At 44.5% G+C, this 16,707-nt stretch overlaps 1 protein-coding gene across 1 annotated transcript in view; it reads left to right on the top strand.

The window, feature by feature from the left end:
* gria4a (glutamate receptor, ionotropic, AMPA 4a) overlaps positions 1–16,707 on the top strand; it is a 126,998-nt gene that overhangs the window by 70,286 nt on the left and 40,005 nt on the right. Inside the window, 2 exon segments of the mRNA XM_061680801.1 lie at positions 2,207–2,239; positions 2,241–2,318. Of these exon segments, the coding sequence (XP_061536785.1) occupies positions 2,207–2,239; positions 2,241–2,318 (111 nt within the window).

Below are 16,707 nucleotides of genomic sequence, written 5' to 3'. Positions count from 1 at the left end.
CACAACAGCTGCAATGACCTTTGACTTGGATCAGTATCAAAGTAGATTAAAGACTGCTTTAGCAATCATTTATAAATAGTCACCATGTCTTTGACAATGTTCAGTGTGATCAACTCAGTGACTGGCCTTTCACCAAGCTCCTCCTGTCATACAGAAAACAATGTGAAAATGATTACGCTCATGACTTCTTTTTCATAGCAGGAGTTTCCCCTCCCAAGTCGCGCACTGAGCAACAACATTTGCTGCAGCGTGTCTCCATTTCAAATGCTGAAATAATTTGGTCATGCGACTCGCTCTATTTTCAAAACCCTTTAAACAGACTGTGCGACAAACTGTTTTTGCTCATTGTCTGACGCTGCAAACCCGAACCAAGTCCAAAGGACGAATTGATGCCAATTTAGTAAAGTAGCTCCTTCCTGTTCACCGCCAAGTCAAAAATCTATTTTGTCGATTTTTGGAACAAAGAATCGGTGTGACAGAGAACAAAAACACTGGAGTCAAAGTAAAATGTTATTTCATTTATCATGATACAAAAAAACAGTACATTTAGACCTCTAAAAATGTAATGAACACGCACAAAAAATACATTTACACCTCTAAAAATTATTATTATTAATAATACGATTTAGTTTTTTCTTCTAATGTTTTTACAAGTGTTTACAGCTACCAATATATCTAACAATGTTACTTCAGGGTTTGCAACATATACTTTTATTTGTGGCAGGCTGGCACAATAAAATTTGGGCCACCGCAAATAGATTTCGGCTTGGCTGCGGTGTGCTCCTTTTGTGTGTCTGCTAATGATCCATACCGCCAATTTCCTTTCTGATACAATAGTGAAAATACAGTCCCTCAAATTTCGGCATCGACATTTAAGACAGTATCGATCCTTCACCCATCCTTGTGACGCTGCTCCAGCTGTGTCTCCTCACAGTACACTCAGTGCTGTTTTTATTAGTATTTGTGCGTATTTTCACTTAAAAACATGATTCCATGTTGGGCAAAGCTTGCGTACAGTGATCAGGCTCGTCTGAGTTTAGGATGCAAACCAAAGCTGCAGAACCCCCCACCCCCTCCCTTTGTTAGTTAGTCCATTTACTGGCATTAGTTTATGGGCGGATGTGCCACATGCAATATGGCAAACACGCTACCACGAGGAAAGCTCTATGTATAAGTCAATGCTAAAATTGCGATCTCCGTGAATATATTTTTTAGATCCCGCTCTCTGTATTGTCTAATACTTTATTGTTTTCTCTTTTCACTTAAATGCATAAATGACATGAAGTTTAGTTAATCTTTGATCCGCTATTAGAGAGGTAATGTGAAGCTAACCTAGCTAGCTTACCTGCATCAAACTGATGAAGGTACACCGTCGTCAAAGTTGTGTCTTTTATACTTGAGCTGCAAACCTTGCATTGTGCTCTTGTTTTTTGCCCGTTTTCATCCAAAAGATAATCCGTGAATCCAAATGTAATCGTTCTTGTAGTTTTTGCCAGATTGGTGGCATGCATGATACAAACAAAGAACTTTTTTTTTCAAAGGGCACATTATATTGACAGGATGACTTGTCAAGTCATGTAGTTCAAGTCCAAGTCGAGTCTCATGAATGCCAAGTCTAAGTCAAGTGGAGTCTTTCATACGTTGTAGCCGAGCAAGTCGCAAGTCATAAAATCAATGAGTCGACTCGAGTCCAAGTCACATGACTTGAGTCCCCCACCTCTGGACAGAGATGTAGTGAAGGAACACCCCAGTCGACGTTACCTGAGGTTCTTTGGCTGTGTGCATTTGGGAGCAGCTCAACACACTTAACCTTGGCGTGCAAAAATGTAAAAAGTAAAACTGAAGTCATTCATCATCGTGTGATAAGGCTCCTACTACTAATATTTCCTTACTGAAGGAAACATGTATTCTTACAATAAACAAAAAAATAAAACAGCATCTCATTTCAGTTTCTTCAACAGTGGAGTACGTTTTATTGAAAGTTCTTGGCTCACACTCAATATCCTCAATTCCAGTGGGAAATTTGTGGCTGGACTCACAACTGTTGGTTGGCTTTTACTTTGCATTCTTTCTATTCTTATTAGTTTTATTAGCGTTTGTCTCTCGTCTTTATTGTAATATTGTTTTTGGTTAAATTGAGCTATAAAAACAGACTAATTTAATTATTTCTTCTTTGTCACTCCTCTCCCTCACTTGTTCGGAACAGATTGGTTACTGGAATGACATCGACAAACTTGTCCTTGGTCCAGAATGAAAATTCCTTGTCCAATGACAGCTCAGCGATGGAGAACAGGACTGTAATTGTGACAACTATCATGGTAATGTTTCAACGGACTGCTTTACTTTCTGCATAATTAAGGAGCTATTTTTAAGGGGTAGGCTGCTGACCTTCCAGCTAGGATTTTTATTACTGAATCAAACCAAATCCTTATGATATCTATAATTTCCTTAATGTAACACTAAATACAATGGTACACCGTAATAGCAATGGAATATCTGCTAAAATGGCTGGATTTACACTGCGAGTGCCTAATTCCAATTTACAGCCCATGTCAGATTTTTCACACAATCAAATATCAACTGTATTTTCATCCACTGAACACATAAAAACAACCTGTATACACAGATGTCCAAAATGCAAATAAACAATGGCACATGTTTCAACACAGGGCAGCGGCAACACAGAAGTGAACATTCATCCATCCATCCGTCCATCCATGTATCCATCCAAATGATACATAAAAGTAAAAAGGTTGTATTCGGTTTTGTTGACCTGAAATGATTCTTCCCCCCAGATGGTTTCAGTCGGGGTAACCTCAGCATTACTCGGGCCACTGTCTGCAATTACATTCCTTAGATAAGGATACTCCTATAATATATACTGTGCCATATTGCTATGGCTGTTTACAGCTATAGCAATACAGTTTAAAGTTTATTAATGGGTTTACATGTGTTGTTTGGGCAGAGTAGGTGTGGTTGGTCACCAATCGATGTGTTTGGATCACACACTCATTTGACAGGGTCTCTCTGAATTGTTAACTTAAACTGTAATCACATTGGCAGGTGGCTATCAGATTTTTGGCCTGATTTTAATGTGAAGATATCCAATTTCGGGTTTGTTTGTTTTTTTCTTTATGCTGCCATAGTCCATCGCAATTGTGTCACTTGAACTATGTGGTGTAAATCCAGCCTAATAGAGGGAGAAGAGAGTGAGTGTCCTGCGGCAAATTTGTATTCGTGCCTCAGAAAACTCCAAACAAGTTTAAGCAAGGCCTCGGAGCGTGGCCACAAGGGAGTGACACTTGATTATAGTGTCTCATTAATAGGCAACTCTAAAACTGACCTTGGATCACCATGAGATGTGACCAGCTCAGTCTGGTCTATTCTAATGACATTCACATGCCAGCCCACTGCCAATTAAATAATCATGGCACAGTGTCAATTCGAGACAAAGTATGGCTGCATGAGTTTGCGTAAGTGATTTGACATCATCCATTTGTGGCCCATTTGTGATGGCCACCCCTTTTCCTCTAAATGCGTTCCGTTCAATTTGGCAGGCAAACTGATGCAAGGGAATGTGACTCCAAAGTCTCACTTCAGCACACAGGATCTCTCTCTTGTATGACAGATGATAGAGCTGATGCACGTTCTGTCATACAGTCTCATATAACATACAGAAACATGTTGCCTTTATAGAGATGCTTTTTACGTTTTGATTGACACTGTCAGAAATGTAATAGCCTAGCAATGTTTATTGTTGTAGTAATATTGAATTGCACTGGATTATAATGAGCGGTGTCCAAAATTTTGGTGACCTTATTTAGTGACACGAGAGGGGCATTACATACAGCTCTTGAATTTGTTTCAATAGAATAGGCATGTGAACTTACAAAATTGTCTGGTGAGTGTGAATTGTTAACTTATCATTTGTCCCAGTCTTTTAAAACGTGGGGACAGTGCATGACTGTAGAAGTGTCTTCGATGTGTCTTCCCATTTTCTCCCCTGACTCCATCTGCCCCACTGTTTCTCTCGTCACGCCTCCTTCATACCTCTCTGTGGATGGACACCTCAGCAGACGTTGGCTAACATTAGCTCAGCCACCTCCTCCTCTTTGCAGCCTCTGATGAAGAAGAAGCCTCTGCTGCGACACTGAAGACACTTCCAACTCAGCTGAGTCCCTGTCCTTTGGAGAAAGACACAAAGACTGATCATCTCTTAATCTCTGCATTCAAACGTGTATTTTATTTAGTTTTTTCCAGTGGCATGTGTGTGGCCATTGATTTTTGAGAAACCTCCTACCGATCCATTTTCGCAATACAGCTATTTATGACTATATAAACCCAATACCCAGTAGTTTATGCAGTACACACACACACACACACACACACATTCATTCATCTTCCATTTCGCTTCTCCTTACTAGGGTCGCGGGCGTGCTGGAGCCCATCCCAGCTATCTTCGGGCGAGAGGCAGGGTACACCCTGAACTGGTCGGCAGCCAATCGCAGGACACATACAAACAAACAACCATCCACACTCACATTCACACCTACGGGCAATTTAGAGTCTTCAATTAATGCATATTTTTGGGATGTGGGAGGAAACCGGAGTGCCCAGAGAAAACCCACGCAGGCACGGGGAGAACATGCAAACTCCACACAGGCGGGGCCGGGATTTGAACCCTGGTCCTCAGAACTGTGAGGAGATATGTTAACCAGTCGTCCACCGTGCCCCACACACACACACACACTGGGTACGGAAAGTTTTTAGACCCACTTAAATGTTTCACTCTTTGTTATATTGCAGCCATTTGTTAAAATAATTTAAGTTGGTTTTTTTCCCTCAATGTACACACAGCACCCCACACTGACAGAAAAAATAATTATTATTGAAATTCTTGCTGATTTATTAAAAAAGAAAAACTGAAATATCACACAGCCATAAGTATTTAGACCCTTTGCTGTGACACTGATATATTTAACTCGGGTGTTGTCCATTTCTTCCGATCATCCTTAAAATGGTTCTACACCTTCATTGGAGTCCAACTGTGTTTGATTATACTGACTGGATTTGATTAGGAAAGCCACACCCCTGTCTATATAAGACCTTACAGCTCACAGGTCATGTCAGAGCAAATGAGAATCATGAGGTCAAAGGAACTGCCTGAAGAGCTCAGAGACAGAATTGTGGCAAGGCACAGATCGGGCCAAGGTTACAAAAAAAATTCTGCTGCACTTAAGGATCTTAAGAACACAGTGGCCTCCATAATTCTGAAATGGGAGACGTTCGGGAGGATCAAAACCCTTCCTGGAGCTGGCCGTCCGGCCAAACTGAGCAATCGGGGGAGAAGAGCTTTGGTGAGAGAGGTAAAGAAGAACCCAAAGATCACTGTGGCTGAGCTCCAAGATGGAGTCGGGAGATGGGAGAAAGTTCTAGAAAGTCAACCATCACTGCACCCCTCCACCAGTCGGGGCTTTATGGCAGAGTGGCCCGATGGAAGCCTCTCCTCAGTGCAAGACAAATGAAAGCCTGGATGGAGTTTGGAAAAAAAAATAATAATTTTAATTTAAAAAACACCTGAAGGACTCCAAGATGGTGAGAAATAAGAAAGAAATTGTTGGCGTCTAAATGGCATGTGTGGAGAAAACCAGGTGGTGGCAGCATCATGCTGTGGGGGTGTTTTTCAGCTGCAGGGACAGGGAGATTGGTTCCAATCAAAAGAAAAGATGAATGTTGCCAGCAGGGATATCCTGGACGAAAACCTTCTCCGGAGTGCTCTGAACCTCAGACTGGGCCGAAGGGTCACCTTAAAAAAAAAAGACAATGACCCTAAGCACACAGCTAAAATACCGAATGAGTGGCTTCATAACAACTCTGTGACTGTTTTTGAATGGCCCAGCCAGAGCCCTGACTTAAACCCAATTGAGCATCTCTGGAAAGACCTGAAAATGGCTGCCCATCAACATTCACCATCCAGCCTGACAGAACTGGAGGGGATCTGCAAGGATGAATGGCAGAGGATCCCCAAATCCAGGTGTGAAAAAACTGTTCCATCATTCCCAAAAGAGACTCATGGCTGTATTAGCTCAAAAGGGTGCTTCTACGAAATACTGAGCATAGGGTCTGAATACGTATGGCTGTGGGATATTTCAGTTTTTCTTTTTTAATAAATCTGCAAACATTTCAACAATTCCGTTTTTTTCTGTCAATATGGGGTGCTATGTGTACATTAATGTGGAAAAAAATTAACTTGAATGATTTTAGCAAATGGCTGCAATATCAAAAAAGAGTGAAATATTTAAGGGGGTCTGAAAACTTTCCGTACCCACTGTGTGTGTGTGTATATATATATATATATATATATATATATATATATATATATATATATATATATATATATATATACACATCCATCTATCCATTTTCTGAGTCGCTTCTCCTCACTAGGGTCGCGGGCGTGCTGGAGCCTATTCCAACATTCTAACATAAATAAAAACAGAATACAGTGATTTGCAAATCATGTTCGACTTATATTTAATTGAATACACTACAAAGACAGGATATTTAATGTTCAAATTGATAAACTTTATTGTTTTTAGCAAATATTCATTAACTTAGAATTTTATGGCTGCAACACGTTCCAAAAAAGCTGGGACAGATGCTGGCTTTTGATCTTTGCGTCGATAACAGTCCAGATGGTTCTTCTTCTCTTTGGTCCGGAAGACACGACGTCCACAATTTCCAAAAACAATTTGAAATGTGGACTCGTCGGACCACAGAACACTTTTCCACTTTGCATCACTTCATCTTAGATGAGCTCGGGCCCAGAGAAGCCGGCGGCGTTTCAGGGTGTTGTTGATAAATGGCTTTTGCCTTTGCATAGTAGAGTTTCAAGTTGCACTTACGGATGTAGCGCCGAACTGTACTTACTGTACAGTTCCTGAGCCCATGTGCTGATATCCTTTACACATTGATGTCACTTTGTGATGCAGTGGCGCCTGAGGGATCGAAGGTCACGGGCATTCAATGTTGGTTTTCGGCCTTGCCGCTTACATGCAGTGATTTCTCCAGATTCTCTGAACCTTTTGATGATATCATGGACCGTAGATGATGAAATCCCTAAATTCCTTGCAATTGTACATTGATGAACATTGTCCTGAAACTGTTTCCGCCTGGGAACCGCATTAACTGATTTCACAAGGAACTCTTGTGGGATGGAAGACATAACTTCTCATATTTGCCCTTCAAGTTCTTCCAAAGTCGTTGGTTTGGTAGAATAGAATTGCTCCTTTAATCAGGTAACATACACAAAAACATTTAGAAAAATATAACAACATATGAATAAATATTTTAAAAAAGGGAGTTACTTTTCAATCACCCTGTATATACACGCACACACAGTATTACAGTACTGTGCAAATGTGATAGGCAAATATGAGCTTTGTTCTGTTTGTTTTTTTTCTTCCAAAAAGTATGAGTGACACATTTAAGATTTTGTTGAGTTCTGGATAAAGGTGAAGATGCAGGCTTTTTTTTACCATCTGAGTCAGTATGGCAAGAGGTAGTCTGCTGGCTAACAGGCAGATGTACAAGGGAATACAAATATGACGCTCCATATTTTTTTCACTTTGTTAACAGAGTATCTTTGGCACAGGTGTGGGCTCTACATTACATTACACTACATTACATTCTCAGTATCAGACCATTATAGCAAACAACAAACGAAATGAAGACTTTTGCACAGTACTATATACAGTACAATGGTGAGACATTTTGGTGAGATTCCATACCTTGGCAATGCCATAGAAAATGAAATTTAAAAAAAACATGGCCAAAATAAAAACACATCTTTGGAAAATGGTATCAATTAAGGAAAACAAACATTTTCGTACGGGGAGAGTTACAAATGTCAAAGAGGTATTTCTTCAGGATCTGATGAAGATTGCACATTTTCAGCAATTTAACGACTATTTAACAAGTTTCGATGCTAGCTTACATTTACCTGCATTAGCCAGTTTTTGGACATCCAACTAAGCAAACTGTCTGTAATGTGTCTCACTGCCACAATGGCCAATAATATTGTAGTGGTTACTGATGTGGCAACGTGGAACTGAATCTCGTTTATGTTTACGTTAATATCTCATCTGCACCATATCTCACCTCGGAAGATATTAGTGTGTGTGCATGCATGCAGTGCGTTGTGGTGCAGAAATACATGGGTCCAGATATACACTTCACTCACCCTGGAAATATAAACTAATATTTGATCACAACCATATTATTACTAACTAGAGAAATCTTACTTTGATTGTGCAGTTTGTCATTTTGTCGAGACTCATTATTAGTTTGGTTTACTGCTTCGTGACAGAGAGCCTGCTGTATGGTAGCTTTCAACAACAATAGGTACTCGAGGGTTACATAACACCATACGACTGTTGGTGGCTGGGTTACCAAATAAGCCATTTATCCCCCCACATACAGTACTGTTTGAAGGTTCATTTACAGTGTGTTTCGCCGGCTTTCTCCTGGAAGTCTAACGAAACCTGGCACTCTATTGAATGAAAATGAAAAGCCAGACGCCAGAATGAGCGTGTTCACAAAGCGTTCATCAGGCAGAAATACAGTACGTTCAGTTCATGTTCGCCAAAAATATGAACGAGTTCATGAACTTTTATCGATTAAACCCGTTTAGGTACAACATTGCATGAATGGTTGTTTGTCTATATTGTACTGTGTCCGGTGATTGACAGGCAACCAGTCCTGGGTGTACCAGGCCAAATCAGTTCACTTGTGAACCTCATGAAGACAAGCGTTATAGAAAATGGATGGACTGATATTTTAAATGATTGGCCAGAAGTCACCAAATTTGGTGGAAGATCAGGAACCTGCCGACCACTTTGGCCTTTAAAATAAAATGTCTAGTTTAACCTCTGGCATATACTTTATTTTTCCTCTCATCAGGTCAAATGACTGTGACTGTAATTGACAAAGTATGGATGCACATAAAGTCTCATCATTTCTTAACTTGACAGAGGCCTTACCTTGTCCTTCTTAATCGGTGAACTCCATCATTTTTATAAATCTACTCAGTCATGCCTGCAGAGGTCAACTTCCTCCAGTGTATTTTACTTCTTCCAAGAGGAAGTATGAAGGTCAATCCAATAAACCAAGGCCCAAATTCCTTCTGCTTACTGAATTTAACAATAAATACATAATAATTTATTGAAACGTTACTTCAACAAAGTCCTCAACTTAAGTTTTTCACCTAAAATTATTTTCAAACAACTGAAACTGACTTATGGTCCCATTTACATTTAACTTAAGGCTTCTTTGTACTTGCGCGGACGGCGGCCACACCGACGTCACTGCGGATGTCCCACGCGTAGTTTGCCTTTATACTCGAGCGCAAACCACGCACGCAGTTCTGAAAATGTACTGCAGTTCACCTCCTAGTCGGGGGTGTCGCTACGGCTGGTATTGGACAGGACACCACATGGTGGAGTTTCCTCTGCATTTTTTTTGTCCATTACCGGTTGCCGTTTTTACTTTCCTGTAGTAAGAAGGAACAAAGCAACAACAATGGTGACCGTGGAACAGTATCTGCTAGAACAAATGGACCTAGATGACCAGATGATACGTTTAATTATGCTGCAAATCGATCAAGAAGGCGGCGGCGAAGATGGTATGTAGAACCAAGGGGCACGCTGAGTACATCATCACAGCATGTGACTAAAACGGACCAATCACGAGAGATATCTACGTGGCGTTCGACGCGCAGCAACAATTTTTGCCGTGTGCACGTCAAGCTACGCAGAGGGGCCGCGCGGGCCAATTCGTCGGTCACGTGATGCAATGCGGGCGTTGTCGACCGCGGGAGTATAAAGAGGCCTTAACACTACCTGGAAAAGTGCACTGCAATAGTGATCAATTGTTAAGTCGCGTGGCATTTTCTATTGTGCTGAGCTTGCAGTTGTCGTTTGTATGACAAATACAATATATATATATAATGTTATATATATATAAATATATATATATATATATATATATAATGTATTATATATCCATCCATCCATTTTCTGAGCCGTTTATCCTCACTAGGGTCGCGGGCATGCTGGAGCCTATCCCAGCTGTCATCGGGCAGGAGGCGGGGTACACCCTGAACTGGTTGCCAACCAATCGCAGGGCACATACAAACAGACAACCATTCACACTCACATGCACACCTACGGGCAATTTAGAGTATCCAATTATTGCATGTTTTTGGGATGTGGGAGGAAACCGGAGTGCCCGGAGAAAACCCACGCAGGCACGGGCAGAACATGCAAACTCCACACGGACGGGGATTGAACCCGGGTCCTCAGAACTGTGAGGCTGACGCTCTAAGCAGTCGTCCACCGTGCCGCCTGTATTTTTTATTTTTTATATATATATATATATATATATGTCTTATTAATGCTGTTTCCTGCCCTTGGTTTTACGGCTCATAAAAATGGTTTTCTGTGTTTAAAATTTAATATTTGTTAACATTTGATGAAACAATGAAATTCTGCTTGATTGTACAACAAAAAACAGTTGGATTACTGCAATAACATTTTGCGCTTTGTTGAAGGACGTTCAGAAAAGCACATTCACACAAGGGTTTGTAAGAAATTGTACAAAAGAACTACCATACCACTGCTACACTACGGTAAAAAACGCATACCGTGCTATACCTCGTGCAGCCCTGGGCTCGTCTGATCACTGCTTAATTCACTTAATACCGACGTACAAGCAAGAACTTAAATGTGCGAAGCCTACAGTGAAAACAGTCAAAAAGTGGACCAATGAAGCAAAGATGGAACTTCAAAGCTGTTTAGACTCCACAGACTGGAGTGTCTTTGAAAATTCAGCTGGCAGCCTGGATGAATATACGGACACTGTCACATCCTATATCAGTTTCTGTGAAGAGGTTTGTGTACCAACAAAATCATTTCGGACATTCAACAACAACAAGCCGTGGTTCACTGCTAAACTTAAGCAGCTTCACCAAGCTAAGGAAGACGCATATCAGAGCGGGGACAGGGCCCTGTATAATCGAGCTAGAAACCAGCTGACTAAAGAAATTAACATTGCAAAGATGCAGGTTTTTGCTGCATTAACTATGCAGCAAAGTTGGAAAAACAGTTTAGCTCGAACAACTCAAAATCAGTCTGGCGTGCATTCCAATCGCTGACTAATTACAAGCGACGATCCCCCCAAGCTGAGAACAATAGCACACTAGCCAACGACTTGAATACCTTCTATTGCAGATTTGAAAAGGACAGTTTCACTCCACACACCCACCCGGCCGCACCCCCGACCACAACCACACCTCTGACTTCTGCGTTAACCATCCATGAACAGGATGTGAGACGCATCTTCAAACAACAGAAGATTAACAAAGCGACAGGACCGGACCATGTGTCCCCATCCTGCCTCAAAGTCTGCGCGGACCAGCTCGCTCCAGTCTTCACTCAGATCTTTAACAGATCTTTGGAAATGTGCGAAGTTCCATCCTGTTTCAAACGCTCCACCATCATTCCAGTCCCCAAGAAACCTGCAATCTCTGGTCTGAATGACTACAGGCCTGTCGCTTTGACATCTGTGGTCATGAAGTCCTTTGAACGTCTCGTGCTGGACCACCTCAAGAGTGTCACAGGTCCCCTGCTGGACCCCCTGCAGTTTGCCTACCAAGCGAACAGGTCTGCGGATGATGCAGTCAACATGGGACTGCACTTCATCCTAGAACACCTCGACCTACGCAAGGATCCTGTTCGTGGACTTCAGCTCAGCGTTCAACACCATCATCCCTGAACTCCTTTCAACCAAGCTTCTCCAGCTCAGCGTCTCACCTGCCATCTGCCAGTGGATTTACAGGTTTCTGACGGGCAGGACACAGCAGGTCAGGCTGGAGGAGGCCACCTCATCCACACGCAGCATCAGCACTGGGGCGCCCCAAGGTTGTGTCCTCTCTCCGCTGCTCTTCTCTCTCTACACGAACGACTGCACCTCAGCGAACCCGACTGTCAAGCTCCTGAAGTTTGCAGATGACACCACTGTCATCGGCCTCATCAAGGACGGTGACGAGTCTGCATATCGACAGGAAGCGGAGCGGCTGGAGCTGTGGTGCGGCCGACACAACCTGGAGCTGACCACGCTCAAGACGGTAGAGATGATCGTGGACTTCAGGAGGCATCCTTCACCACAGCTGCCCCTCACGTTGTCCAGCTGCCTTGTGTCAACCGTCGAGACCTTCAAGTTCCTGGGAATTACAATCTCTCAGGACCTGAAGTGGGCGAACAACATCAACTCCGTCCTCAAAAAGGCCCAGCAGAGGATGTACTTCCTGCGGCTTCTGAGAAAGCACGGCCTGCCATCGGAGCTGCTGAGACAGTTCTACACAGCGGTCATCGAATCAGTCCTGTGTTCTTCCATCACAGTCTGGTTTGGTGCTGCTACAAAAAAGGACAAACTCCGACTGTAACGGACAATCAAAACTGCTGAAAGGATTGTCGGTACCCCCCTACCCACCATTGACGACTTGCATGCTGCCAGAACTAAGACAAGGGCGTGCAAAATCCTCTCGGACCGTCTGCACCCCGGTCACCAGCTCTTCCAGCTCCTTCCCTCAGGTAGGCGCTACCGATCAACGCAAACTAGAACTAGTAGACATTCCAACAGCTTCTTCCCTCTTGCGATCAACTTCTTAAACACCTAACCTATATTCCATGACAACAAGCTGGCAATTTTTTGACTTGAGTTCGTTGTCACATTTCTGTGGGGCCAATTATGTATGACTCGTGCACTCACTGTAGTTGTCTCGCCATGCTGCACTATTTGCATATACTGGCCACTCATGCCAGAGTAGCATCTGCTCCATTTGCACACTGATTGAGGAGTATCTGTAACATTTGCACAACCAACATTGTCCCAGATGATCGCACTACTCGTCACTATAAACCGCATACACTCCTTGAAGTCTCAGCGCCCTTTGCACAATGGTCATTGCACCGGACTATTGCAATATTAGTCGTTCGAACTGCTCTAAGTGCTAGAGGACTCTGCATCTTTTTGCACAATTGTTTTATGTCAATGTCTTGATGTCCCCAAAGTGTTCTGTAAATTGACTGTCTGTTGTACTAGAGCGGCTCCAACTACCGGAGACAAATTCCTTGTGTGTTTTGGACATACTTGGCAAATAAAGATGATTCTGATTCTGATTCTGATTCTGACGTTCAATCCATGTGCAAGCATAAGGGTGTCCACACGTGCACCTGTCACGAGGACACCCTAGGTCGCAGTTCGATGATCGACTTTGTGGTCGTGTCATCGGACTTGCGGCCGCATGTCTTGGACACTCGGAGAGGGGCGCAGCTGTCAACTGATCACCACCTGGTGGTGAGTTGGCTCCGACGGTGGGGGAAGATGCCGGTCAACGTGGCAGGCCCAAACGTATTGTGAGGGTCTGCTGGGAACGTCTGGCGGAATCCCCTGTCAGAAGGAGTTTCAACTCAGAACAGAACTTTTCTCATGTTCCGGGGGAGGTGAGGGACATCGAGTCCGAGTGGACCATGTTCCGCGCCTCCATTGCTGAGGCGGCCGACCGGAGTTGTGGCCGTAAGGTGGTCGGTGCCTGTCGTGGCGGCAATCCCCGAACCCGTTGGTGGACACCAATGGTGAGGGATGCCGTCAAGCTGAAAAAGGAGTCCTATCGGGCCTTTTTGGCCTGTGGGACTCCTGAGGCAGCTGATGGGTACCGGCTGGCCAAGCGGAATGCAGCTTTGGTGGTCGCTGAAGCAAAAACTCGGGCATGGGAGGAGTTCGGTGAGGCCATGGAGAAAGACTTCCAGACGGCTTCGAGGAAATTCTGGTCCACCATCCGACGTCTCAGGAGGGGAACGCAGTGCACCATCAACACTGTATAGTGGGGATGGGGCACTGCTGACCTTGACTCGGGACGTTGTGAGCCGGTGGGGAGAATACTTCGAAGACCTCCTCAATTCCACCGACACGCCTTCCCATGAGGGAGAAGAGTCTGGGTTCTCTGAGGTGGGCTCTCTTATCTCTGGGGTTGAGGTCACCGAGGTGGTTAAAAAGCTCCTCGGTGGCAGGGCCCCGGGGGTGGATGAGATTCGCCCGGAGTTCCTCAAGGCTCTGGATGTTGTGGGGCTGTCCTGGTTGACACGCCTCTGCAACATCGCGTGGACATCGGGGACAGTGCCTCTGGATTGGCAGACTGGGGTGGTGGTCCCCCTTTTTAAGAAGGGGGACCGGAGGGTGTGTTCCAACTACAGGGGGATCACACTCCTCAGCCTCCCTGGTAAGGTCTATTCAGGGGTGCTGCAGAGGAGGGTCCGTCGGGAAGTTGAATCCCAGATTCAGGAGGAGCAGTGTGGTTTTCGTCCTGGCCGTGGAACAGTGGACCAGCTCTACACCCTTGGCAGGGTCCTCGAGGGTGCATGGGAGTTCGCTCAACCAGTCTACATGTGTTTTGTGGACTTGGAGAAGGCGTTCGACCGTGTCCCTCGGGTGGTCCTGTGGAGGGTGCTTCGGGAGTATGGGGTACCGAACCCCCTGATACGGGTTTTTCGGTCCCTGTACGATCGGAGTCAGAGTTTGGTCCGCATATCCGGCAGTAAGTCGGACTCGTTTCCAGTGAGGGTTGGACTCAGCCAAGGCTGCCCTTTGTCACCGATTCTGTTCATAACTTTTATGGACAGAATTTCTAGGCGCAGCCGAGGCGTAGAGGGGGTCCGGTTTGGTGGCCTCAGTATTGCATCTCTGCTTTTTGCAGAAGATGTGGTTCTGTTGGGTTCATCAAGCCGTGACCTCCAACTCTCACTGGAGGAGTTCGCAGCCGAGTGTGAAGCGGCTGGGATGAGAATCAGCACCTCCAAATCTGAGACCATGGTCCTCAGTCGGAAAAGGGTGGTGTGCCCTCTCCAGGTCGGGGATGAGATCCTGCCCCAAGTGGAGGAGTTCAAGTATCTTGGGGTCTTATTCACGAGTGAGGGAAGAATGGAACGGGAGATCGACAGGCAGATCGGTGCAGCGTCTGCAGTGATGCGGACTTTGTATCGATCCGTTGTGGCAAAGAAGGAGCTAAGCCGAAAGGCGAAGCTCTCGATTTACCGGTCGATCTACGTTCCTACCCTCACCAATGGTCACGAGCTGTGGGTCGTGACCGAAAGAACGAGATCCCGGATACAAGCGGCCGAAATGAGTTTCCTCCGCAGGGTGTCCGGGCTCTCCCTTAGAGATAGGGTGAGAAGCTCGGTTATCCGGCAGGATCTCAGAGTAGAGCCGTTACTCCTTCACATCGAGAGTTGCCAGATGAGGTGACTGGGGCATCTGATTCGGATGCCTCCCGGACGCCTCCCCGGTGAGGTGTTCTGGGCACGTCCCACCGGGCGGAGACCCCGGGGACGACCCAGGACACGCTGGAGAAACTACGTCTCTCGGCTGGCCTGGGAACGCCTCGGGATCCCCCCAGAAGAGCTGGATGAAGTGGCTGGGGAAAGGGAAGTCTGGGGGTCCCTGCTAAAGCTACTGCCCCCGCGACCCGACCTCGGATAAGCGGTAGAAGATGGATGGATGGATGGATGAAGGGAGCATGTGAAAAATTGGAACATTGTCGAGGGCCATGCCAGCATGATAAGCTCAATCGGGTTCCATATTAATTTTAAAGTATTTCTAGAAAGCAGCAAATTCATTGTTTTAATAAGCTGCTACTTGCATAGATATTGTGTATGTTCAAAAAATGTTTAAAAAAACTCTTTTAAGCATACAAAATAACATATCACTACTTGATCAACATTCACGAAAAAGCATATCATCTATTTATGTAGATTTTTATAGTCCGTTGACATTTGTACACATCATGTTAACTCTTCCTAGTTTGGTATCCCAAAATCAGCATCAGGACAAATCCCCCTTTCCCTCCACCATGCAGGAAATATAGTAAGAATGTTGCTAACACGAAGAACACTGTTGACATTGACGCTACTTGCTTTTTTTTTTTTTAAAGGGGCTGGAAAAGTTGCTCTTACTCGCTTGTACTGCCCACACGTGTACATCCAAATAAAATCATCTATCCATTCATTTAACATACCGCTTATCCTTACAAGGGTCGCCGGTGTCCTGGAGCCTATCCCAGCTATCTCAGGGCGAGACGCGGCGTACAACCTGAACTGGTCGCCAGCCAATCACAGTGCACATATAAACAAACAACCATTCACACTAGCATTCACACCAAGGAGCAATTAAGAGTCTTCAATTAACCTACCATGCATGTTTTTGGGATGTGGGAGGAAACCGGAGTACCCGGAGAACACCCACCACGCAGGGACAGGGAGAACATGCAGACTCCACACAGGCGAGGTCGTTTTTGAACCTCAGAACTGTGAGTCGGATGTGCTAACCAGTCGTCCACCATGCCGCCCCCAAACAAAAGCAATTCTTTCACCAGTTGGAAGTCGGTTGCACTGACCGCTGAGCTAAAAGCCTGGGCCGTTAACTCAGCAGCCAGCACCGTCTTTTGAGGATTCCAGGGAATGAGGCTTGACTAATGCGCATTCACACAGTACAAACTGGCATCCATCCATTACAACAGCACATTTTAAGGTTTTTTATTTTTTATTTTTTTTATTTATTTTTTTTTTTTATTTGCGGGCCAGTCAGAGGCTGCGG

This window comes from Phycodurus eques, chromosome 7 (assembly GCF_024500275.1).
Source record: "Phycodurus eques isolate BA_2022a chromosome 7, UOR_Pequ_1.1, whole genome shotgun sequence".
In the NCBI taxonomy this organism is placed as follows: Eukaryota; Metazoa; Chordata; class Actinopteri; order Syngnathiformes; family Syngnathidae; genus Phycodurus; species Phycodurus eques.
This window is presented reverse-complemented; position numbering and strand designations above follow the sequence as displayed.